General features: G+C 42.7%; 1 protein-coding gene across 1 annotated transcript; it reads left to right on the top strand.

Annotated features, from left to right (window-relative positions):
- Nucleotides 1-636: 636 nt before the first annotated feature.
- On the top strand, nucleotides 637-27,568 carry LOC113010478 (ephrin type-A receptor 4-like). Its single transcript, XM_026149552.2, has 19 exons — nucleotides 637-1,036; nucleotides 1,699-1,766; nucleotides 3,949-4,146; nucleotides 4,462-4,572; nucleotides 4,984-5,338; nucleotides 14,592-14,747; nucleotides 15,337-15,873; nucleotides 18,254-18,378; nucleotides 18,523-18,682; nucleotides 18,772-18,883; nucleotides 19,668-19,726; nucleotides 19,927-20,040; nucleotides 20,140-20,325; nucleotides 20,398-20,459; nucleotides 20,652-20,861; nucleotides 21,171-21,347; nucleotides 23,633-23,820; nucleotides 24,021-24,206; nucleotides 26,522-27,568. Exons 1-19 carry the CDS (start codon nucleotides 880-882, stop codon nucleotides 26,637-26,639), a joined length of 3,279 nt encoding a protein of 1,092 aa, XP_026005337.2. The 5' UTR covers nucleotides 637-879; the 3' UTR covers nucleotides 26,640-27,568.

The raw sequence follows: 27,568 nt of genomic DNA, 5'->3' as shown, positions 1-27,568 counted from the left end.
TTTTGTTTACGAGTGTTTTTCTTCTTTAATTAAGAACATGCTCATTTCTTTACATCCATGTGGGATTTGAAAAAATACTAAAAACTGTAGCTGACAGACGGCAGAGAAATGACTGAAGCTCCATCAACCCTCCTGTTCTCAGCCTTAAAATAACCAACAGCCCACTGTGAAATGATCCTGACCATTCTTTGGGTTTCTCCTCCTTCACCCGGCAACCATCAACAACAGGTGGCGCTGTAGTCACATTCATGGGTATTTCGCTTCTCAGGACAAAGGACAACCTCAACTCCAATCAGGCACTTCAGGCCTTTATCAGGAGAATGTGACATATTCATGTTTTGAAATGCACGTGACTATGTGATTATTTTTTAAGTGCAGCATTGTGACGTTTATGGCCTCCTGTACCCCAGCTGGCCCTCCTTTGGGTTATCACTGCTAAATGCCACTTCTGACGTGCGCCAGATAGCTTCTACTGACTACAGCATTCATTTACTCCATCATTATGTTTCCCAGATTAGGTGTTTTAAAGTGGGCTGACTAAGTTTTGTGGTCGAATCAGTGAAAAACGTCTCAATTATTTTTTTTTTTAAACAATTTTATGCAGTTTAAATTTACAGCCAGAGCGAAGTTATTCTTTTCAACTAATGTCACCCGTTTTTAAACGCAGAAGCTGCAGATCTGCATTTGCCTTCTTAGAAACGTTAACAAAGATGCTGAAGGATAACACACCGACGCTCGTATAGTCTAGAACAGTCATTTGCCTCGTGTCATTTATCATTACTGGAAGCATAGGAAGTGTAGGAGACCGCCCCAGTACCCACTGCTGCATCCAACTCGCGTTCACACTTGGTTTCATTCAAACACTTTTTTCCCACCGGGATGGAGCTGCTAGAGCGAGTGCGCGGAGCCGACGGGGAACGCACACGCTTCCACGCTGCACACATGGCTGCAAATCTGTGGCGAACGTTTTCTTCTACTATCTGGATATTAACATTAGTTTCAAGTTCGAGAACAAGGATTTATCCGCCAAATGAAGGTAAGGAAGGAGGGACTCGAATCCGTGTTGCTTGTGTGGCACAGTCGGGTCTTTTTTTCCGCTGTTGCGAGCTGGGAGAGATCCTGCGTGCGCTCAAGGCGCGTCCTAGGATAGCAAAGAACAGGGAAAAATTTGCAAACATCTAGAAGAGGAAAAAAAGTTGAATTCTTAGATATCCTTGTAATATTTGTGCAGTCCAGCTGTGAGCTTTTTCTTCCTTTAAATATGTTTCCCCTTTCTTCTTTTTTGTTCGTTTCTTTATGTTTGTGGGTTTGGTCATGGTGGAGAACACTGAGCACCTCTGTGTTTTTGTTATAAACAGTTAAACCGTTGAATTCATAGTTTGGGGTTTGGGGTTTTGTATATGAATAAAGCTCCGAGGTCTTAAATCAACAGTTTAAAATTCTGTGAAAAATATAAATGTATGTGATATTAAATGTACATATATGACTCTGTGCAGTGGAAATAAGATAAAATTTTTAAACCTAACAGTGCCAATGGACGCCTGCTTTTACTTCCATAACTGTTCACAGCTTAACCATCACTTACTTCTTGTGAGAAGTCTGTCAAATTAATTTTCTCTGCTTAAGAGCAATTAAAAAAAAATATTCCAGACTGGTTGTCCTGAGTACACCTGCATGTGTGTGTGTATGCAATTTTAGTGACCCTGCTGGATACCAGGACAGTGCCAGGAGAGCTGAAATGGGCAGCCAGTCCTGCAGAGGGAGGGGTGAGTGGGATCTGCCTGTTCTTTTTTCTTTTTTTTTCTTTATGAATACACTGTTTACAACCTGTTCTCTCTTTGGAAAACACACTCACACACCCTCTCTCGTTCCTCACACGCGCACATGCACACGTGTGGTCTGGAAACTGTAAATAATCATCCCACAGATTTTGAAATGTGCTGTTGTTCACCAAGCCTAAGTGCTAATATGAGACTGCTGCCATTGCGTTTGGCACAAGTAAAGGCATAAACCAGCTTGGTGGTGGGTGTCATTTTTTAGGAATTTTTACTACCGTACAGTTGCCAGAATGAATCCTGGTGATATCTGTTTCAGATTTGATCTTCTCTTTGTGTTTTTTTGTCATTGTCGTGATCTGCCATCCATAGTTCTTCCTCTCTTTCTCTCTCTCTCTCTCTCTCTTTCTTTGTCGTTCAGTGTCTCTCTTACCTCTTTTGTTGGTTTAAGAGTTAGTGGTGAACTTGCCTGTTATTTCTTCACTTGCCATTGCCCTTATACTCTCACATGCTGCTTGATTGACAGGGTCCTGGTCTGCACGCACTGAGCTTTTGATTACAGGCACTCCCCCCACCTTCCTCACCCCTTAGCTACACACATACATACAAAACTCCATTTCTGTATGTTTTTTTCCTTCTCCCTTGACAGCTGCGTAGGCTGACAAAAACTCTGAAGGAGACTAGACACAGAGACATCATACCCCATGTCAGCTTTTATACAGCTAACTTCCTCAACCCGCAAAGACACTACAACAGCACACAAACGCTGACACTATGTGGGCATGTGCACACCCTCACACTCACACACATTTTAACACACTGTACATAAAGAAATGCGTGGCTTACAAAAGATCAGTCTCGATTAGATATTCCAGGCCAATAGCAGTGCTGATACATTTTGAGTATTAAATCAATAAAGAATGGGCTTAAAATGTACATAAAACTGTAAAGACTAACATATTTACTGCACCGCTTACAAATCACCCAACATATACATAATATTATTATTAGCTGATAGCATATAGGCAATAACCCCACATTAGACAACGAAAGCGACTTTGATGGCATATCGATCAGTCTAAAGACACACACTGACACACAAGCATGTCCTTCAAGCACACACACACACACATTCTTCTGTCATTCCTCTCGCTCTCTTTTTCTCTCTTTGGACACGGTGCATTTAGTGTGTATACAGCTCTCACTAGCAGGGAGAGAGCAGATTATTATTCAGTGGCAATAAAAAGCCAATTTGGACTTGGGAGGCTCAGCGGTCATTTGAAGGGTCACAGTACAAGGCAAATAATCGGCTCTATTGAGATGGATGGTGCGGTGAAGGTTGAGCCTGCTTCACTCGTATGGAAATGTGCCTGCAAAAACCTTGGAGTCGCAACAAATCTGAACCACCGTCCACTGCAGAATATTGATGCAAGAATGAGCATTAGCCCGTGAGGCTTCACGCAGCAGCGGTGAATCAGAGGGTGGACACCGGCATCTGAAATTTATTTTGTATATATGATGACTAGAAGTACCCCCCAGTGGACAGGCAACCTAAGTTTTTCACAGTGTGCACTTTTTTGACAGCCACGGCTGCTTATGTGTGTGTTTAAAGCTTGTGCCTACGCTGAAGAGTTCAACTTTATGCAGTCATTTTCAGTTCACGCCAGCACAGTATGAAAATCAACTTTCAGACACTTTAACATTGCTGCCATCACAGCGGCTATTTAGATGCTTTTGTCAAAATTATATAACAGTCTGCAGCTGCCAGCATGGAAGGGTTTTGAAAACCCTTCTCTGTTGGTGCATTGTGGGAAATTAAACTGGCGTGTCATCTGAAATTTGAGTGCCAGCAGCCTTTTTAAATGACTGCTGCTTGGCAAATGACTTTTTTAATTTTAAAAAAATCAGACTATTTTGAATTAAGAGAAGTTTGGGAAAGCTGTTCTCCACATGACAGTTACATTTCATTAATATCAAGTCATTCATCAAGGCAACTTTGATGGAACATCTGCTTCAGTTCAATTCCAGTCACTTCAAAGTTGGTCTTCGTGATGTTGGCCTGAACTAAATGCATTTTTCGAATGTAGTCTAACGCCTGTAGGCAGCAACATATGTCTTACATGCACAATCATTGCTCTAACTAACGCAGTTATACAAATGTGCTTGTTTGAAGTGGGAAGAGGTGAGCATTATGGATGAGAAAAACATCCCCATCAGGACGTACCAGGTGTGCAATGTCCTGGAGCCCAATCAAAACAACTGGCTCAGGACAGACTGGATCCCTCGGTCTGGAGCTCAGCGGGTCTACGTCGAAGTCAAGTTCACCCTGAGAGACTGTAACAGCCTCCCAGGGGTCACCGGCACCTGTAAGGTACGTGAAAGCGTGCTCAGGATGTGTAGCGTGCTGGTGAATGTATGGCCTGACTGCGGTAAAAAGTTTTAACAAAACAGCAAAGAATTCTGATAAAGGGTCTGACCTTTTTTAATATGTTAACTCTCATGATAATTACTTAATGGACAGACTGCCGCTAATGGACCTTTATTTTATATTACAGCTGCTGTTTATTCAAGCACAAACCCCACTTTGACTCATTATCATATTAAGAGAAAAGATGAGTGCTGGTGCTGACGATAAATAGGTGCCTCAGTCTGTCCCTTTTTTTTAAATTCCCCTTTTGTCTTGTAGGAGACATTCAATCTGTACTACCATGAGTCAAACGAAGACAGAGAGAGCTACATCAAAGAGAGCAGCTTCATTAAGGTGGATACGGTGGCAGCAGACGAAAGCTTCACCCAGGTAACACCGAACAACTGAGTCAGGCTTTGAGTTCCCTCCGCCACTCAGTGTAATTTGCTCCTATGTGGAAAATAAACCCCCCCAAAAGCACTTAGCTGTAATGTTTTTATTTGTTTTACAAGCACTTTTATCTTAGATGTCTGTTTTGCTGTCCCGGGAATGTTGGCAAGGTGCTTTTGCTCAGTCTTTGCTAAAGTAACTTACATTCTAATCTTGCAGGCCGTAAAGCTTGTTTTGCCTTAGCAATCAATAAAAGTTATTCTGAATCGGAGCCAAGTGCTGAAGATGTGGAGATCAGCGGCGGTTCAATTGAAACGCCCACTTTAAGTTGAACAAGCAAATTGAATTAATAAGGGGTGACACGGTTTACTGCACTGTTTATTAATGCAATGCTGTTTCCTCTCAATTCAGGTGGATGTTGGAGACCGCATCATGAAACTGAACACAGAGGTGCGAGATGTAAAAGTCACGACCCGGAAGGGCTTCTATCTAGCCTTCCAGGATGTGGGCGCCTGCATTGCTTTGGTTTCTGTCAGAGTTTTCTACAAAACCTGCCCGCTAACCGTTCGTAACCTGGCAACATTTCCCGACACCATTACCGGGGCCGACACGTCCTCCTTAGTGGAGGTCCGGGGGTCCTGTGTCAACCAATCGGAAGAAAGAGAGGAACCTAAAATGTACTGCGGTGCTGATGGAGAGTGGTTGGTTCCTATTGGTGGATGTCTCTGTAACCCCGGATATGAGGAGAGGGGAGGTGCATGTAAAGGTAAGTGGTGCTGGCTACAGCAGAGCTACTTCTCTTTTGTGCACTCCTGAATTAATGTGTTGTCACTTTGAAGTTTAGCATCTCTGTGAACAACAATCACAAATGTGCTCAGCTTAACAAGCTACTCTGATAATATTGATATTTGGTTCTTTTCGTTTTTAAAGGGGCACTCGCTAGCTTGGCAAATGTGGTTTAGAGAGGACACCATAACAAATTTTATTCTGTTGCAGAAACAGTAGATAGTGGCACTTTTTTAGTGTTTTGTAAGGTATCCAACTGAAATTGCAAATTACACAAAAGAACACAAAAGAAAATTGACCTAATTCAAACTCTAATAATATTCAGATTGCAGGTTACAAGCTGAGAACAGAGAAAAGAGATAAGATGGGTCATTCTGAAGGTGATAAAATCCATTTATGAACGTCTTTAATCAAATTAATGGGTTTTCTTTTTCTGGTGTTTCCGCTGGATACTTAGCAACTGCACGGCAAAGTCAAAAAGCAATGTGTAAAAGTGTAATTTTCACTTGATTTTTAGTAAAAATTCAACAACTTTTAAAATCAGTGACCTTTAGTGGTGCAGTCCATATTGGCCTGCTCAGATCAACAGGGTGGCATGCACTGGGAGCATTTATCTGTATGGACACATGCCCAGCCATCATTTAGAGTGGGTTAAATTAAGACCGATCTTTTTGTTGCAAGTTGAAGTTCTGCTTTGTGTACTGAGCGCTAAGGTCTCCATATGAGGTGTGCTCGCATAACCACAGCCATCTGGACAAAAATGTCTTTCTGTCGCTTACAAATTTGGTCTGAACTTTACTGTAACAAATATGCAAGCTGTTCACACCTTTCACCGACTCACATGTGGCTCCGATGACGTGTAATATTTGGAAACGACTGTTGTGATAGTGAAGACTGCAAATGTCCGCGCTTATGTGACAAAGTGGGGTGAACGGGGTTGGACAGACTTAGTGGAGACACTTTTACAACATGGCTCGACTCTCTCCATTCATGTTCACTCAAACACACAACACACATACACAGATGGACAGAGACCAATAGAAGAAGAGCTGTGGGGGTGGGGGTGAACGATTCACTGATGTGCTCCCTCGGTTTTATTTATGAAGCCCATCCCAGCAGGCTAATTGTATAACAAACAGACCCATAATTCAAAGAGAAAAGAGGGGACACTGAGAAAGAGAAATATACAGAGATGGACATAAAAAAGAGCGATGCATTGCCAGTTGGCCAGTTGGTGATTAAGAGAAAAAAAAACATGACTTTTTTCTTTGCAATGAGAGATGCAGTTGCCAAAATTCTGTATGAATATGAATAGTATGTGTCTCAGATGTTCTCTGAAACCGTCACCCGGCTTAGCTCATTTGTTTCATCTGAAAGGAGGGGGAGGTTTGTGGGGTGGTCCCTGAAGCCTGAAAGATGTTCCTCCTCAACTAGATTTAGGAGAGACCCTTGACTCTGTTGAACCTCCAGCAGATGTGAAGTGCCATCTATCTATCTGCTGCTCTCTTCTTCATCTCCCTACTCTCTCTGCCTGTCAGGTTGTTGGCTGGGCGCAGCTGCCTCAGTGGAAATTCATCAAAGTCTGAATGAATACAGAATGTATCTCTCCAAAACCTCTGACCCGACTGAATTAGACGGACACCTTAACTCTTCTCCTATTTTAAGTTTAAAATTTGCAGAGAGAAACAGAACAGGAGGGCGTAGCGGGATGGAGGGAAGAGAAATAGATTTCGGAAGAGATTAAGATGATCTGTCTCTCAACATGTCACACACACTAAGAGATTTCTGGATCATGTAGACTCATGTGCCATCTCTGAGTCGGCACAACGCGTTCAGGTGAAGACAAAACCAGGCAAACTAACCTTGGCTGGCAATACGTCATTAGAAGCTGGGCTCATTTTGCATTTGAAAGACAATCGTATGTCTCAGTTTGGAGTCTTCTCTTAGCAGTGCAACTTACAGTTGTCATGCTTGTAAGTTAGAGTTGTCATCTAATGTAGTAATGTTAGACCTGTGATGCACAGACCTAGAGACCTGTCTAAGATTATCTATCAGCCACCAGTTGGAAGGAAAAATGTATATATATGTGTGTCTTGTTCAGTGGTGGTGATGTCATTAGACCACACCCCTTCTCATTACAGAGATGCATATCACCTAATATGCTTAATTGGTAGTAGGCTTTCGAGCCTATACAGTTTGGAGTAAGACAACATGCATGAAGAGGATGATGTGGACAAAATACTCATTTGCCTAATAATTCTGCACTCCCTGTAATTTGTTGTTACACTGATAAGACACAACTTTGCACAAGTTTGCATTGCACTTTTTCCAACTTTCAGTACAACTTGGAGAGGGAATTGGGTGTATTTGGAAGACAAGTCAGCATCTTCCATGCTAATTACAGCCAAGAGTGGCAATCTGCTATCAACCAAAGCGATCACAAGGAGGTTTTTGGTGCAGCACTCTTTTTGCAACCAATTTCACCTGGTAGAAACCACTCACCCACTTGTCAAGGAATAGAAAATTTGCCACAAAAACCAGAGATTACCGGGGGTTGGTGACCTGTTTCTAGGCCTGTGCAGCGTTATCTCACGTTGAACATCAACATCAGCTGTCAGCATCTTAAAAATGTGCTCTTAGCTAGCTAGCAAGGATTAGCATTAACAACATTCCTCTTAATGCTTTAAAAGATTTTGGTGATTCATCCCTCCTGCTATACAAGCTCAAGCGACCGTTGATGGGTCACACTCAGGTTTGAGAGTTATCACTAGACAATCTAGGTTCTTGTAGTGCACTAAATGTCAGTGTGAGTGCACTGAAATGGCAACTGTCAGTGTGGAAGTATGAGTTCTGTGACGCAGTAAGAGAAAAATAATTCACACACGCAAGGATTAGTTTGATTACCTCCTAAATAACTCCCACTTTCTCTTTTTGCATGAGTTTTTAAGGTGTTTATAAAGACACAGGAGAAAAATCTAGTCTGATAGTAAAACACCAAACAAGTACATTTAATTTTAAATGAAAAATCTATGCTTGTCTGCTGGAAATGTTTCATAGTTATATGTCTCCTGGTTCAATGGATTGTTACCCACATTAATATTATCTGCATGTGCACTTTTGCACTGGTAATGCATTTAAGCTTCTGCGACAGTTGCGGTTAATTTAAACTGAAACAAGTGTAGATTTAAAGGAGTAAAATGTGAGAAGTTCATTTTCAGTGTTGACGCAAAATAATGAGGATGGAGAGGATGAGCGGAGAAGCTCTGGAGAGGAAGAAGGGATTAGATGATGAATGGGGTGAGAGAGGGGTTGAAAGAAGGCCACTGACAGCAGAAGGCATCAATACAGAGCTCCCCCTCCCCTGCTGGGGGTTTGTCACTTGGTGCAAAGGGGGCGAGTGGAGAAACACAAGAGAGAGGGAACTCCCCCTCTTTCTAAACCCTTGGTTAAGACCGAGGTCATGACTGAGCCTTATGAAGACGTCAAAAACTTTGGCTGACAGCCACACACACACACACACACTTGCAGAAAGAGGTCACGACCGAGGTGGATGAAGACGTCAAAAGTTTGACAGCTGCGATCCGTCTGGGAGGATCGGAAACGAGGGAGGAGAGACAACAGAGAGAATGTGAAATGTGAACGGCTGAAGAGGTGGAATGAAAGCGGAGCCTCCTGGTTTTCTCTCTCTCTGCTGGCCTCCTTTTTCTCTGTCGTCCGAATCTCCTCAATTCTGCTCAGTGCCTGGGAGGGTTGGAATGTTTCTGTGTGCGAGCATGTTTGCATGTGTGTTCCCTCCATCCAGAGAGATTTCATGGTTGTGCTTCTTTCCAACGCACCTGCAGTGTCTCGTCAACAGCAGAAAGCAGTTGGACAGAAAGAGGCAGAGGGAGAGACGGCAACACTGAAAGAGAGATGATAGAAAGAGCAAGCGGATGATAGAATGAGTGCGTAATCGCTGTATTCAGTCCCTCTAATTATTGCATCGCATTTCTGGACTCCGGACATGTTGGACTGCTGACTTAGAGTGTGTGTATGTGCGAGTGTGAACAAGTGCACGTGTGTGTGTGACTGTGTCTGTCTGTGTACTGTATCTCTGATTTTCTGCCTAACAAAGCCCTCCTTCCAATATACTCACAGTTTGGAGGACTGCCCAGGAATGCCTAGAGAAGAGTGTGATGGGGCAAACAGAGAGGGAGGAGTTTGTGTCTCTGTGTGTGCATGTGTGTTTGTGTATATGTGCGCGTATGGCAGGTGACGAGGCAAGCAAAGACACTGGAATAGCACGAGTGATTGTTTGAAGTGAGCCAAACTCAGGTGGGGGAAATGCTTTGCATTCCTCCATAACAATCAGAGTGCGTGTGTGTGTCTGTCTGCGTGTGTGCTATTGTCTGCCTCTCCCAGGTTGTTCTTAATGTACAGGAGGTTTGCCAGCTTCACCAGGCTGTGTTGTAGCTCCCTGGCATGGGCACAAGCTCCGCTCTCCCTCTCTGTCTTGCTCCTATTATCCCTCCTTCTCCAACTCCTCTCCCCGATCCACAGTCAGGGGGTGGGGGTGTTGCTGCTGCTATGGTGGTGGTGGTGGCAGGGGGTGATGTGTGTCTGATAGGGAGGGGGGGTTATTGTTGCAGAGTCCCTTTCACATGCTAATGTTCAACACTGTTGGCTTTCGGCAGACACACACACTCACAAATCCACACACTTCTCGCTTCAGACCACCAGTTTATGTGAATATTTAAATTTAGACAAACTTAAAGCTGCAGCCTCGTTTGACGTTTTAAATGCAAGACTCCATTGACCCTGTGAAATACAAGCTAAAATTGGCTACAGGGGAACTTTGATTTTGGAGCCAGGCGGTCCATTCTAGGAAGTCCTACACTTGAAAAGGGTAAGGATCCGATCCTATCTTCAGCCTCATCTCCAGCCTTTCCCCCAGCGTTTCCTTGGGCGTTAATTAAAATGGGGCATGACCCCTGCGATTAACAGCGTCCCTCCTTCTCGCGTGACGGTCTATCAATCCGTCAATCCATCCCTCCCTCCATCCATCACACAGACAGGTGTCAGACCGGAGCAGTGAGGGGTACTTCCTCCATCTCCACCCCTCTGCTGGGAAGAACCAAGGGACGATGACAGCTAACACGGGGTCAAGGAGAATTCACGCAAACGCACACACACCCACCCTCACACACACACATGCATGCACGCAGTGTGCCGACGAGGCTTTTAGTTGGATTTGGAATGAGCTGCATTTGCATTTTGGGTAGCAGAAGAATGCATATGCAAATGAAGACAATGCTGATAGTAATCAAAGGGCACCTTCTCCTGCATGTCTCTCCCTTCTCCCTCTCACTTCGTCTCCCCTCTCTTCATCTCTTTATCTTTCGCTTCTTGTCAGTGTTTTTCTCGTGCTGCCTCTCCCAGTCAACCTTCCCAATCCTTTACACTCTGTCACTTTGTCTCGCTTGTCTCAAGCAGCCGAACAGCTGATTGCTTTGTAATTATCGTCCTGTCTAACAGGCAGAATGTTAATGTGCCCACAGACACACACACACACACACACACACACGCGCGTCTTTGTTTTTTTTTTCAAATTTCCACCTTATCAGTAAGCGTGCTTCCCTATCGCTGCTGCTTTACCGGTCAAACCCAAGCTCTCGCGCGGCCTTCGGTAGCGTAGGGTTAATGTCGGGTTAATGACACCCTCATGGGCTCTCATTCCAGGTCACCAAAAACCCACCCTCCTCCAGTAACCGGTGCTAAAGGAGACACAAAAGACTACAGAGAAAAGAGAGAATAGAGACATAAGAGGGCGCTGAAGGAAGTTTATGGCTTCAAATACTTGCTTGCTTCTTTCTCTCCCCCCTTCAGCGTGTCGTCTTTGTTTGTGAGGAGGATGGAGGATTAGATGGGACAGAAACAAAAAGCAGTGTGCTACCCCCCTGGCAGATTCTTGTTGAGCCTTGTAATCAACCTCTAAGTCCTCCTCAGAGGTTCAGATAATTTTCTGTCTTACCTACACTGTTGATAAAGGAATGCGGAGAACAGCTGGAGAATGACTGTATTTTTATCTTGCACTTTATTGTCTAAACTGCCACAACACGATGAGTCACTCGCCACATGAAAGCCGTTCTTATCAGCCGTTTTATGAATTTACAGGTTTCGACCGAGTAGTTTTCAGCTGTGTGTACTTGTGCGCGGCACCCCTGGTATCGATATGGGGGTATAAAGAATGCCAGCCAACGCTTCAAAGGTTTCTCGTGGCTTGATACTGCGAGAGGAGAGCGATGTATGGAGAAGAGTTATCGGAGAAAGACAGATAAGTGGAGGTCGAGGAGGAAGTGCATGGGGAGCGAAGGAGGGAGACTGTGAAATGTGAAAGGGAGGGCAAATGAGTGTGTGAAAGAGCAAATCTGTGGAGGCTCACACAGATGGGGCAGGATGGTTGGTCTGAGTAGATTACAGAGGAGACTTCCTCCCTCTCATCTACCGACGAGAGTGTCATAAAGCATACTAACGCACTTAAACACAAACACGCACACACACACATCATTCCCAGATTCCTATCCACTCTCACTGGGATGTCTTCATCTCCCTGTGCAAATGTGAAAAGGGCTGGGGGGGAAAAAAGCGGAGAATTGGGAAAGACGGTGGGATCGAGGAAGGAGAGTGAATAGGGTGTGATGATGAAAAAAGAAGGTGTTGAAAAAATGATTGCAGTGGAAACAAATAAAGGATTTCCTTCTGACAGTAAAGAGAGAGAAGAAATTGCTCTAAGCAGCCATGCCTTGCCATCTCTTTTGCTTCACCAGTGGATGTCAAGCAGTATAATTATGCACTCATTTATTGTATTGTTGTTCTGTCAATGCATGAACTCCCTGGTATACAGAGAGAAGATGTATCTCCCTCCACTCTTCCTCTGTCTCTCTCTCAGCCCCTCTCCTTCTCTGTTTCTCCTCTTTCATATATTTAAATGTCAATTATATTTGTGTGGGCTGCCGGCGCTGAGGAGTTTTGATGTATTCAGTTCTAGTGTTTCTGGTTTCTGCGTGTGAGTGGGAGCTGATCAGTAAGTGTTCTTTTAGGTGTTCCTTTCTTTGCTCATCAAAGTTAAAGATAAAAGAAGTCAACGTGCCCCTCCCCCCTCGCGCTGGATCTGTTTCTCTCTCCAGATTTTTCCTTAGCAGTTGTTTGTCTTCGGATCAAAACGCTGTCCAAGGAAAAACCTACTCCGCTTGTCAGTTTGAATTTTGCAAAGGCTCTCTAAGCATTCAATACAGGCAAAAACAAAGAACTGTATCAAGGGTTAGGACCTTGGAAGTAAATGTTGACAGCACTAATTGCAGCCTGCCGCGGGGTGGACTTTAACTCCTATAATCTCATTATTTATTAATATGTTTGTAAAGATATCTTGCACAACGTTTCACACCAAAAATTATTGGGTGTATATTTGGAATCTAATACGCTCAGAATGTATTTCACTGCCTATAAAGAATTTATACATTTCATTTCAAATTTATTAGAAGTTATGAATTGAATTCATGAACTGATTTTTAAACTAGATGTGTTTGGCATGTAATAAATGTAGAAAACTGCATGATGCCACCTGTGTGACTGGGCGCACAGTCGGAGCCAACATCAGAGCGAACTGCATAAATCCCAGACAGGTTAACACTAAAACAACACAATTATTTTCTCCACTGTTAGATTATAATATTATTTTATGCCATGTTATACCCCGAATTAAAGATTGTGAATTATTATGTAGTTTTAGTTTGCATTATTCTCCTGAATTAGAAGAAGCTGATAACTATTGCATTAGTTAAACTGATTTGCATTACATTAAACTGCTGACTTGTTGTGAATGAATGATATTGTTTTATGATGCATTATACTGCTGAGTTATAAGAAATCTAATTTGTCTGAGTAGAAGAGAACAGAGTGTGCTGGAGTTTTCTGCCCCATTTCAGCAGGAGCAGATAAACAGGGAGCCAAGGTCGTAGCTTAGGCGCTGTGTGAGAGAAAGCATGTGAATGTTTAGGCTTTGTATGATAAGGTGGAGGCACCAGAGGCTATAAAAGTTTGAGCAATGCTCCACCATTTTGAGATTTTGAGGCTGTCTGCATCAGTGTCCATCTCCCACGCGTGTGTTCATTAAAATCATCGTTTGACTCAACCCGGCCGGACCAGTGTTGTTATTGTGGTTTTTCCTCTGGTGTCCATCCCCAATATTTTTGAACCTTAACACCACTTAGATATACAGCCCTGTGCAAAAGTTTGAAGCACCCTTTATTTCTCTATATTTTGCTGGGTACATGGTAAATACTAAGAGATAGTGCTTTTCTACTCGTTCTGCAACCTCTGTTTTACACAACATACCTCGTTTATACAAATACATTTTTTTGCTTAAGTGCTTTCCATATAACATTTACACTCTGATGGATGCATCGGAGAGCACAATTTTAAATTCGAACCTGTTGCCACTGATTTTCAGTCCAGCCATGTCAGGTTTTTTCAGCTAACAGCTCTTTGGGAGTCACCTTGTTGGTGGAAAGATTCTATGTTATGCTTCTCAAATTGTGATAATGTCTTCATAGATTCAACTAAAGAAATGGGAAAAAACAATGTGTTTTTGCATCTAGGTTGCTAGTAACAACGTGCTAATGATAGAATATGAAATTGGTGCTTTGCCAGGTTGTCTGTTATGTCTAGACACAACACTGGTTTGTCCTTTGAGTTAGGTGCCTTTTATTCTTGAATGATAGGTCAGTGTTGACTTAGCAAGCAGAAGATTATTTCCCTGAAAATGGTCAGGTAGAAAGACTGGACTGAAAATGAGTGAAGAAGTTGCCAATGTGGAAATCCTGAGACACCTTCAAAAAGCCTGGAGAATAATTCCTCAAGAACACTTTAAAAAATGAATTTAATTTCATCTGAAGTTGTCCTTTATTCTTTGTAGCACATAGTGAGCTAAAAATAGTGAGGTTCAGACATGTTTCACCTCTGAAAATACTCATTCACAAAGCAAGGGTGGGAGGAAGGTGTGATGCATGAGGTCAGCGTTTTTATGTTACGAAGTAGTGGACCAGCACAGCAGTGCACCTGGAGCAATGCAAATGCAGTTTTTTGTGCTCTCCAAAAAATAATGTTCATGTTTGAGACAGTGTGGCCTGTTTTTATCATTGTTTTTTTAATGCAGATGTTTCAAATGGAATCTTTCTTTCTCTGTGTCTCTGCAGCCTGTCGTGCTGGTTTCTACAAGGCCAAGTCTACAGATCCAGGATGTGCCAAGTGTCCTCCACATAGCCACTCACTCAGAGATGGAGCAACTATCTGTGATTGCCATGCTGGATTCTTCCGTGCTGATACTGACCCTCCCTCCATGGCCTGTACCCGTAAGAGTACACACGCAGACACAAACGATACGTGTATGCATTTGCACAAACAAAAGCAATAAGCACAGCCGTCTTTACCCAAAGTCTATATCTCTAACAAACAGAGGGGCACACAAATGTGTCTGAATGCCACTCCTGTTTCACAATCCCATTCCTTATGACTAAGCCACCATCTACATTCTGTTAGGGAGTGATAACTAAAGACATCAGGAAGTGAATAAATGCTCCCCCCTTTCTCTCTCGCTGTGTAAGTCTATGAGTAGGTTCTGTGTGACAGACTTGGTGGCCTTGGTTAGCGTAATTATGCCTATATACAGCACATGGTTTTCTTGGCCTGGGAAAAGCAAAAACACATACACACAATCTCTCAGGCACACATACAAAAAAATAAAGGCCACAGACGAAAACATCAACCCCATCAAAAACATCTCACAGCCGTATGATTTTCAGTCTAATGCCAGATGTCTGCATTTTAGGCTGTGCCAGAAGCCCCACACATTCCATTTACTTCCACATTTTGAATTCACAGTATATGGTTGATTTCATTTATGTTTATGCCCTCCCCCCACCCCTTACGCTCTTCTTTCAGAGCCACCATCAGCCCCACAGCAGCTCATTTCGGTGGTGAATGAGACCTCAGTGGTCTTGGAATGGACCCCCCCTCATCGTTTGGGAGGAAGAAGTGACACAAGCTACAGTCTGGAGTGTCTCATCTGTCAGACTGGGAGCCACAGCCACACTGGTGGTAGAGCCATTCCTAGGAATCGCAGCATCTCTCAGCCTGAGGCTCAGCACAGTGGGCTGGGAATGCAGTCAGACCAGGGGATTGTGGGACCCGAAGCTTCTCATCTAGGCAGAGGTGTCTTCCAGAGCAGGCCTGGAGATTTTCCCCGGCCTGGCTCTGGCGGCGGCTCTGTCTCCAGCTCTCAGTTCTGCGCGCCTTGCGGCTCAGATGTGCTCTTCTCTCCCGGTCAGACGGGCCTCACGACCACCAGGGTGGTGGTGAGCGAGCTCAGGGCCCACACGCACTACACCTTCATTGTCCATGCGCGCAATGGGGTTTCCCAGGCCAGTGGTGCAGGGGCAGCACAGAGCGTGTCTGTGAGCGTCACCACCAACCAAGCTGGTGAGAAAGAGAAGTGTTTGTTTGTGATAAATCTGTTTGTCAGATTGTTGACTGTAACACAAAATCTGCTTATAGATGTTGTCCGTAAGTGGGTCAGCAGAATACAAGCCGCTACTCAGTGCGTGCGAAGGCCTACGGGAAGTTCGGTCGCATGAGTAAAGCTCAAAACTGTAGATTGCACAAGCAGATATGCACATGCTCTGCATGTAGGTATACTGCATCTGTGTGTATTGAAAGTAGCATCTGCTGTAAGCACTTTAAAGCTGTAAAACAATGGCAATTTTCCCACTTGTGATAGGAAGTAAAGGTACATATTGGTTTGCAATGAATGGAAAACACAGTTTCATTTGAAAATTGAGAAGGTTCTGGATAACATGTGAGAAGCAGAAACATGACGGCCAGTGGGGCTAAACCTTTCTGTATGTGAGAACGCAAATGTACCACACAATGGGATATTTTAATTTAGCTACTTGCAAGAATTTAGCAGGTAATGATCTGGTGGATTCACAGTGAGCCAGCGGTCCTGTCTCCTGCCCCTCTGCCTCCTGCATGCTTTACTTAGGAATACTTTGTTTAGCTCCTTGGTTAAACAGTATCCTGGTAGTGAGATCACATCTAAAAGCAGACTACTACTTTTAATGTCATCCTGGCTTCATTGTCTCCACGTTGTTCAGGCTTCATGTGTGAAAACTGGTTAAGTTGTTAATGGAGAAACACACGACAAGGCCCGTGTCGTGCTCTCTTCCAGCCGGAAACTTGTTCTCTTACTATCACTGTCACAGTTGCCATAGTTATTACTCTGTCCTCCTACACCTAACAACAGCTGAATTAATTATAGGGGTGTTTTCAAGAGGATGTCAGAAAGCATTCTGGAAAATGTAAATCACAGACTTAAAAACAAATAGAGAGAGTTGGTTAAAGGGGGAAACGGATGCAATAAAAAGTAAATCGCCACACTTAAATAACTGAGCAGAATCGTGTCGACACTCAACAGCGCCGGCGTACCAAAGGGTGGGATTTTCCTCTTTTTTTTTTGCCCTAAAATGCTTAACCGCAAAACTATTTGAAAAGTCACTCACATTTTATGAAGTGTTTCATTTTAGTTGTGAAGGTGTCAGCTGGTGTGTGGCGTTCCTCGCACATGCTCTCCATTAGTTTTCAGCGTTTGCTTTTCTTTCTTTCTTTTTTTGATGCTGTTACATCTCAACTGTCATTGCTGTAAGTCTTTATGGTGGCATTTAGAAAGCAGCGCACCTGCCTGGTTCCAGGTGCCCCGGGGAAATAACTTAGCAGCGTGTGCACAGCATGAGAGTGTGCCTGGGATCTGTCAAGCCCAACCTGCACTACCATATGGCTCGATATCGTATGAGCAGCCACAAAGGAGGACAAAGAGAGAGTTAAAAGGAGGGAAATGTGGAGGGATTTAAGGGGAGAGAGTGCAGAATGGAGCTTGTCTCTGTGGAATAGGAAGGAACGAGATGTAGGTCAGTTCTCAGGTGCACTGGGTCAATGGGACTGTTGATAAACAGCCATTCTGAGCTGTGTTCAGTGACGCCAAACTATCATATGGTTCACCTTAGAATCAGCATTAGAGCATATTCAGCTTGTCATTCTGCATATGTTATACTGATGCTCCTCAAACTTTCTTTAAATAATGTAAACTATTTAAAATATTTCAAGGCCAATATGATGTAAAAGTGTCAGTGTCAGTTAATAAAAATACAAACCGTTACATTTTGCATTTACCGATTGCAAAAGTGGTGGAAATCCACCAAAGACAGACGGAATTTCACTGAACCGAGTCTTTCTTGTGGGTTGCACCTCAGATTTAGTAACAAACAGGGACTCGTGCATCACTGAGGATTTTTGTCATTTTCTGTGCCAGAGAGGCAACTGCAGCGATCAAACTCTTTTCCAGGCACAGTCGGTGTCTTTGCTTTGTTTTGATCAGAGTCATTACACAAAAAGAAGCTTAGCACAAATATATGGATCACCTCTTTTTCTGTGGTGTCTGTACTTGTGCTACGCTTGAAACTCTGTACCATTTTCACGATTTTCGTCTGTCATTAAATATCTGGATGTGGTTCTGTGCTCACAGTAGACGGGATTGTACTTGGTGCTTTTTCCTTCTGTGAGGTATTGCGGCAGCTGGATGAAAATAGGAATATGGAAAATGAAATGTAGTTCAGCGAGCTTTTGTTATTGAAATAATTGTTGCTAAAATATGTTTGGCTCATATATCATTAAATTACCATTTAGGGAAAAAAAAGTACCTCCTGCAGTACTCTGAAGTGCCCCTAGGGGTATGAGTACCATTTGAGAAACAGTGGGTTAGACTATTGTCTTTGTATTAGTTCTCATCATGTTTCTCTCCTCTCAGCACCCTCTCCAGTGTCGTCTATCCAAGCCACTGATGTCACCAGGCACAGTTTGTCGTTGTCGTGGCAACAGCCGGATCGACCCAACGGGGTCATCCTGGAGTACGAGGTCAAGTTCTATGAAAAGGTGAGCTGCCCGCAGGTTAATTCAGCTCAGGCAGCTGTTTGGAATGTCAATATGCCGGCTCGCTGTTCGCATTGCACTGATGGTGAGGATGGATTTGCATTCAGACACTGAATAGATACCCTTCTTTTTGTCCCGGCTAATCAGGATCAGAGAGAGAGGTCGTACCGCATAATGAGGACCTTCTCTCGGAGTGTCGATGTCACGGGTCTCAACCCCCTCACTGTTTACGTGTTTCATGTGCGCGCTCGCACAGCTGCTGGATATGGAGAGTTCAGCACTCCCTTCGAATTCTCCACAAATTCAGGTATTCAAACAGCGCCGTTCAGTAGTGGGAGTTTTAAAAGAAGCAGCTATCACTTTTTGGTTGGTGACTTCTGTGTCCTTCCTCCTTAGATCCCTTCCCTCTGATTGGAGAAGGAGTCAACTCTGCCTTCCTGCTGCTGTCTGTCAGCGGGGTTGGAATTTTACTGCTGATATCTGCAGCTGTCTTCATCATTAGTCGCAGGTATATATACACACACACACAGACACACACACAGCAACACAGACATACAAACACAAAAGATCCAGTAGCCATACACACCTATAGACTTGTTAGGCCGGCTAGAAAGTTCTCATCAGTGCAAAGCTGACGTCAACACGAGTGCAGCCTTTCTGTTAACTACTGCTTCTGACCAAACTGCTTCAGCGCACACAAACAACAGCCACAGTTCCCCTGCTATTGTGGGCCTAAATAATGTGTGTGTGTTACCTGAAGCTTTTAAAAGGGATTAAAGTGGAGACAGTGATAATCCCTTTGTCCCTGACTTGTCATTACAGTCTCTTCAGCAACATAGCATGTGTGTCAGCTTCCGCTGGCGTGCACCCTCACCAGCATGCGCAGATGCCCACACACACACACTCACGCACACACCTGCTCAGACACAAAGGTGTTTTTGACAGTCTCTTTGTTTAATGGAAAACACCTTTTATCTTGCGCTACCTGAGGCGTTGTGCCTCCTCCCTCTCTCGCTTAAATGCTTTGATCTGGTCGTTCTATGCTTTCCTGCAGCCCGTTGCTCTGCCTTCCTCATTGTCACTGCTTTCTGTTGCGGCAAATCCTTGAAAATCCAGCGAAAGGCACAGCCCTGCTAGAAGAGAAAGCACACAAAGTTAAAAGCAGTGTGACACACGTGGCCTTTTGTCAGGTCAAATGACTAAAAATCACAGCACAAAAGACCCAATAAATGAAAAAGATGGCTACGAGCTCACTTATCTTCATTGTCTGTCCCTCATTTATGTCTCATCAGGAGGAGCAAGTACAGTAAAACAAAGCAGGACTCGGAGGAAGAGAAACATCTTAACCCAGGTACTGCATATGTGCACGTAAGGTCTCGTGGATGCTGTTTCTCCAACTATTCCTTCAGATCCACCTGCACATCTTATATGCATACCGCCAAAAGATATTTACATAACATATGCAGTTATACAACAATTTCTCACCCTCCTCTGCATCCCTCCTTCTCCTCCTTCATCTCGTCTCCTCTCCCGCCTCTCCTACCTTTGCAGGAGTGAAAATCTATGTGGACCCGTTCACCTATGAAGACCCCGATCAGGCCATCCACGAGTTTGCCAAAGAGATTGATGTCAGCAGTATTCACATTGAGAAGGTTATTGGCATGGGTAAGCCTGGCATCGGTGCTCGCGCACACTCACAAACCCACACACACATGCTTACTTGGCGCTGACGCTGCTGTTTTTGCTATCTCTGTGTGTGTGTAGGAGAGTTTGGGGAGGTGTGCAGCGGTCGGCTGCGTGTGCAGGGGAAGAGGGAGATCTATGTGGCCATCAAGAGTCTGAAGGCAGGATACTCTGACAAACAGAGGCGGGACTTCCTGTCTGAGGCATCCATCATGGGACAGTTTGACCACCCGAACATCATCAGGCTGGAGGGTGTCGTCACGAGATGTGAGTAGTGCTCAGCTTAGAACTCAGTGTGGAGATTTTGCTTGATATTTATAAAACTCTTTACCTCTTCAGGTAAACCATTGATGATCATCACAGAATATATGGAAAATGGATCTCTGGATGCATTTCTTCGGGTATGGGCCCTTTTATTACGCTGTCATCTCCTGTTATGAAATGAATATAAATTTTGGTTCTGAGTTGTATTTAAAAAAATGTGGTAAAAAAGATTTAAATCACAGATGAAATGCAGTCAGTCATGACTGTACTGCTAGCTGTGGGTGTCTGTGTTAACTTGCCTTCCTGTCTCTGCAATTGTACCATTTCAGAAACATGACGGCCAGTTTACAGTGATCCAGCTGGTCGGCATGCTGCGCGGCATCGCCTCAGGTATGAAGTACCTGTCAGACATGAACTACGTGCACAGAGACCTGGCAGCACGAAACATCCTGGTGAACAGCAACCTGGTGTGTAAGGTGTCCGACTTTGGCCTGAGCCGAGTTCTGGAGGACGACCCAGAGGCTGCCTACACTGCAAGGGTAAGACACACTGTTATTTTCCTCATGTTAAAACAATGCTTTGCTTTTAATGATTGCAAATTCATTATTCTTTATCACTTACATATTTCATATATATATGTGCTATCACATCTTCAGTTCACACATTTGTTGTTAAAGGCGGCCAAAAAGCTGTAGAATTCATCAAATGAATAGACGCCGCTGAAAGAGCGACGCTTAGAGCAATAAACATTAGCAGTGAGGAGGTTTTTTCGCCCCCGACTGATTAAATGAAATCATAAAAAACATAAATTATTCAATTAACCAGTGTGACTTTTACTGCTGTTTTAGGAGGCCACTGGGACTTATCTTTCTCCTGGGGGGAAAATCCCCATCAGATGGACTGCTCCAGAAGCTATAGCCTACAGGAAGTTCACCACAGCCAGCGATGTGTGGAGTTATGGTATCGTTATGTGGGAGGTGGTTTCATATGGAGAGAGACCCTACTGGGACATGAACAACCAAGATGTGAGTAATTTTAATATTATTGAATCCATGCGATGCCTTGTAGAAAAAAAGAAAAAGAATGCTGGAATTCTTGATGTGTGTGAATGATCTTTATCCTCGAAGAAAGAGTGAAAGTAAAAACAATGGCTTATGTGATGTAACACAAAGCTGTGTTTTTGGACATGTGATCAGCTCTTAAGCTAAAATGACATATACACATATACTACAGCTTCTGAGCCACAAGCATTAACATTAATTAGAATTTTCGCAAACAAGTTGTGAGCTGTGACTTTCTCTAGAAGTCAAATTAAACTTTTGCTAATGTTCACACAGGAAATGGGACTTAAATTAACCCCGTCTACACAACACACCCCACTTCTTTTGCATATTTCAGACAAAAATAAACTGTCCTCTGTGCACTTCTCTCTGAGCAGTGTCTTTGACCTCTGTGCTGTTTGTAAAATGCAAAAAAAAGTGCAAAATTTGGGTTTGAGATCCTTGGGTAAGTTGAAAGCAATCAGAGGACGTTTTATTGAAGATAAATATTGAGACATATATGAATTGGCTGCTTAGAGTCATTCCTCAGCCAAGCCAGGCAGTAATTGTGTTTTTAGGACTCTGCACCAGCGACAGATGCAGCTGGAGGCACTATGTTTTCTGCTTTTCCATCCATCATTAGTCTCTCTCTTACTTGTTAACATGATATCTCAGGAATGCCCTCAGGGGAATTTTTTTCAAGTCTGGCACAAACGTTCAAAGGTGAAGGTCACTATGGCGGGAAAGGATTTCATTACATATGTTTACTTGGATTAGACTGATTTTCTGGATAAACGTCACTGTGACCTCATAGAACAAGCTTTTTGGACATAGCTCAAGAATTCATACGCTAATTACACTGGAGAGGGTAAAGAGATGAAGTGATTAAATTATATATCATCATGCGCTGCAAATGTGCTTTCGGTGTTGTAAGCCAGTAATAGAAGGGGAAATGGATGTAAAATATTACTTGATCTGTTCGAGGAGATACCGACCGAGTCGGCTGTACTTTGTAAACTTTTATCGACATATGAAGAAAAATGGTGTTACAGAGTTCATTTGGAGTAGTTGAAACAACTAAGATGACTTGTGGACATGTCTGCAATGTGATGGATTTCATCTGCAGCACTGTTTGGATATTTAGTTGATTTTTATTTTGTCCAAGTATTAAAAGGGGAAATTTGCACAAGCAGAGGTGCACTATGCACTTTATTAGCTTATTTTTTGTAGTGCATAGATTTATATTATAAACTTACTTCACTAACAGAAACAAGTGAACTTTGTTTTCTTTCTTTATGAATATCCCGGCTATACTTTTCATACCGAGACGGGTTTTGAGTAGCATTTTAGTATCGCAAAGGTTTACAGATTGTGTTGCAGACATGTGCTGCTTGATATCTGCACTGCACACAGGAAAATGCAGAGCTGCACACATCTGCAGGAAATTAAAATCAATCGCAGTTAGTGGTGAGACGACTTTGGGAACCGTTTGGAAAACAACAAGCGAGTAATAAATCTTCAGGGAGAAGAATTTGCTTTGCTATTGGTGAAGTTTAAACGGCAGTCGCATGATTTTCATCATTTCCTTACAAAAACCACAGATTTATTTAAAAGTCTAAAAAAAAGTGTTTTCTGACAGTAAGTATACACCACAGCATTTTTTTTAGCTAAGTGACTGTACAAGTTTTAGATGGGTTGCCATAATATTTTACCCAGATATTTGTGGTTCACAGAGAATGAATCATAATAATATTTGTCATCCTTATTTTTTCTGGAGCTGCAGAAAAGCAAGAGCGGGTCAAAGTTGGTCACTAAATGTTTGAAAGCTATCATCCAAATTTAAGATGATGAACATGGTGAACATTACACATTGTCATTAGGTAGATTAGTGTAGCGCCCATTCAGTGAGAGTGTAACCCGGGTTATTTGGCTAGAATTTACATGACAGGCTGTTACCATAAAAGCTAACAGATAAGCAGCTGATGCTACTGCTTTGAAAAGAAGGACAATTAGTAAATGGACGTTTTATGCTTCTTAAAAAGCAACACATGAACTGTGCTCTGCATGAGGATAATTACCAATGCTAACCAAGTCAGCTGCTAAGTAATCAGGAAAGCTCATCTTATAGCTTCAAATTACCATTTAAACATAAACAGGTGCAGTTTCACATTTTCTTGTGTTTGGTCTGCGTTTAACAATTTTCACGTGACCAAATTTTTGGAACATCTTGGGTTTTGGGTTTTCTGATAACAATGTGAAACCTTTTTTAGGTGATCAAAGCAATAGAAGAGGGCTACCGACTGCCTGCGCCCATGGACTGCCCTGTGGTGCTGCACCAGCTCATGTTGGACTGTTGGGAGAGGGATCGAGCAGAGAGACCCACGTTCAGCCAGATCCTCAACATGTTGGATAAACTCATACGCAACCCTGGGACTTTGCGCCGGACAGGAGGGGAAAGGTACTTACAGTGCACGAAAGCAAAGACAGAAATTTCCTCAAGCAAAGTAGCAATTACATGCACATCCACACATATCCACATTCATATTGTGCTCACACCCACTCCCACATCTTTATGATTTTTTTTCTTCAGTTATGACTTCACACTCCTATTTCAGTCCCTTGCCACCACCAACCTGCTGTTTTTTTCTGCACATATAGACCCACAGGCACAATACTGGAGTCAGGGGTGGGTTCAGAGGTGTGTGTGGCGGTCATACCGGAGATGTGTGTGCCCGAGTGGTCGCTGTGTGAGTGGCTGCAGTCCATTGGGTTGGAGAGGTACAGAGACACCCTTGCAGCAGCGGGTTACACCAGCCTTGACAGTCTTCTGGCTCTCACACACCAGTAAGTGTACCTTCATGTGAAAATGGATTGAAATAGGAGCCACTCTGGCATAAAAAATGTCTTAAAAATGGCATCTGTGATTTTTTTAAGCATTGGGCATAATCGAGTTAAAACTAGCAACAGAAACCCACTCGTATTTCTGAATCAAAATTCAGTGTCATGAAAAGCTGAAACAGGGTGTAAGAAATTTATTTATTCTGTATAATCGCAGCTTTCATTCTGTCCTGTAATATTTAACACTTTAATGATCTCAATGCTTATTAACTGAAAAACGTCAGTGATGATTCATATTACAGTCTTTTTAAAGTACCTTCTGTTTGTAAGCCTTGTTTAGTTTAACCAGAAACATAATTAGGGGGGAAAGTGAGTGATAAAAGCTACTCATGACTATAACATTACATCATTTAAAAAGCTAGTGTCACCTCATAATCTTACAAATGCTTCTTTTTGTGTTAATTGGGTGTTCTCATTAGCAGCGAGTTTAGCTCGCACTCACTCTTAATGGCATTAAAACAGACCTGTTTTGCATTTGTAGACTGTATATAAAAGAAGGATGCAACCTTCTGTGATGAATGGTGATGAGACAAACCCAGCGTGAGGCACAGAGGCAGGGGAGGTAAAAAGCAAAAGAGCCTTTGTTGGCAGAGAGTCTAAAGGGTAAAAATTAAGCATAAAACTAGAACCAAGCAGAAACAGCTGAGATTATAAAAATGCGTCATAACGGAGAAGAAGACAATGACTATAAATACACTGTGAGCTAATTACACAGCAAAACACAGGAGGGAGCAGGATAGAGGTGGAAATAATGAATCCCAGGTGAGACAAAGCAGGAATAAATAGAGAATCACAAAGATGGAAACAAAAGAAATAAAAACTAACCTTCAATGTTAACTAGGGATTAACCAAACGACAAATAACACTGATAAAAGTAGAAAGACGACGATACACAACTCGTGTAAGGCATGAGTTACTAGGAAGAGAGAAGGAAGAGGGAAACGCTGGGGGGATTATAAAGGTAATAAATTAACTCAAGAACCAGAACACAAAATCAAAACAACCCAAAACCAAAGGAAGTTAAAAACTAAAAATGTCACAAACTTCTCAAAAACATGGGACTGGGACACATCCATCCATCCATCGTCCTCTGCTTCCTCACTTCAGGTTTAGCTCTGAAATGCTGGATTCTTTCTAATAGTCAGCAGGGTTCAATCACTCCAGTTGCAGAAAAGCAAAGGTCCAAATCTTTTTTCTAGATTTATAAACCTGTAAACTGAACCACTATTACGAAGACCTTTTTTTAACAAAGAGTAATGTTTATTTTGTAAATTTTAGTCCCATTTAAATGTAAAAGGCAGAAATGTTTTGTACGTGGCTACACTCCAACTGAGAAATCATTGACTAGCTCGTTCTCACTCCCGAGGCATAATATAGGCGAGGCGTTCCTGAGTAACGCGAAAGGTGACCTACTGCGTTCTTATGCTACACGGTAATACACATTCCAGCCATGTATTCGAGCCCTAACTCTAACCTTATCCCTAACTTTAACCAGCACTTTAATGACGTTAGCTAATGTTTTCCAAAGCGATTTAAGTTAAACGAACATATATGTGTAGATTCATTCCAAAAGGCTCTCATGTTTCCTCCTTTTTCTGACCTCGTAATATAAGGATGTGTTGGGTGGCAGGAAGCGTATTAAACTGACGATTTGTCACCTAGCATAAAATGTTACGCTTTGGGAATGAGAACGTGTTGCATTGACATGTGAGCATGCAGTGTCCTCGACTTCTAAGCCACACCCACTCCTCACTCATCATGTCTGCTTTTTTTTTTTTTTTTCTTAAAGCAAGTAGGCGATCATTTCAATATTTCAAGCCCCGAAGATGGGAACCCACAGACCAATTCACGTTAGACATCACATTAGCTGCAGTTGCCATCTTTTATATACAGTCTTTGTTTTATTAGCATGTGGTTTCTTGATTACGTTGCTTCGTTTTGTTGCTTTACTCTTTTAGTGCTGGGAGACAATGGTGTTTGCGGTGCAAAGGCATGAAGTATATTAAACTCTTCATATTACGGCTGTAGTTTAATTGATAGACCGCTGGCCTGTTATTACCCAGTGATTTAAATGCATAGTTGAGCAGATGCAAAACCCTAAATATCTCCAAATGTTTGTGTGTGGTGAAAGTCAAAGTGTGGGTCAATTTAAAATAAGTAGGCTCGTGATCAAAAGAAAATAACAGCCAGCCTTATCCCTTAAATACTGCATATTGTGCCTTTGTGTGTCTGAACATTTATCTCTGTCTGTGCACCCACAGGGAGATGGACAGACTTGGAATAATCACACCGTCACATCGGGACATACTAATTGCTAGTGTGCAGCAAGAAATATTCTCTCAAATGCAACACATGCAGCACACTATGGTTCCAGTCTGAGCTGGCGAATGGATACAAACCTGTTTCATTTACCTCATCTGTGCACTTTAGAGGGACTTTTCACCAGTGGAAATATAAAGGAGCGTCGTACAGTAGAAACGCAAAGCGAGACGGAAGAAAGGAAGATTGAAAAGCAGCACTTTTTGTGAACTTCCATCCTGTGGAGTTTTCTATAAACCGTGATCTGGACGTGGTCGCCGATAGCGTTGAGCTACTGGCAGCTTAGACTGAAGCCTCATCCTCTTATCCAGTTTCACTTCTTCTCCTCTTTTCTCATCTGTTTTCTGAAGGCTGACATGTGCATAAGCAGAATGGCTTCCAACCTAGTTTGTCCCTTTGGCTGCTTTTGTGCTCGACTTGAACAAAATGTATTTTGTTTGCTCGTGTGTCTGTGTTTGTGCGTGTGTTTGTGCGGCGTGCGTAGCGTGAGTGCATCCTACATGAATTCTCCCTCGTCAAGATGTCAGCTATCATTGAATAACCTTAATATGCAACGTTAAAGAGGGAGCAGGAGAAGCCGGAAAGAATGTATCATTACGAGCTCTTACTAGTTTCATACAGGAGGATGATGCTAACCAATTGTATGATTTCGCTTGTGTTTTTCTTTTTTATATTCATGTTTTTATTTTAAACTGTATGAACTTTTGATTCTGTTGAAGTAAACATTTAGATTAGGATGTTGTCCATCGGTGTCCGTGTACTTGTCACTTGTTTGATGCTAAGAAATAGATACATGAAGCAGTTTGTTTATTTATGAGCTTTTTTTTAAAAAAAAATCTAGTTTGTGCATAGTAAAATAGAAACACTGAGAAATGTTGTAATGAGTGCCATATTGCATTGCAATAAATGCCAAACCATCAGTGTATGTAGGTTTTTAATTGTGTTTTAACAGAAGTTTGGAACTGTAATATATTTAAAGTTCACTGTAA

Source organism: Astatotilapia calliptera, chromosome 18, assembly GCF_964374335.1.
Source record: "Astatotilapia calliptera chromosome 18, fAstCal68.1, whole genome shotgun sequence".
Classification (NCBI taxonomy): domain Eukaryota; kingdom Metazoa; phylum Chordata; class Actinopteri; order Cichliformes; family Cichlidae; genus Astatotilapia; species Astatotilapia calliptera.
Note: the sequence above shows the minus strand (reverse complement) of the source record. Positions and strands in the feature narration are given on the sequence as shown.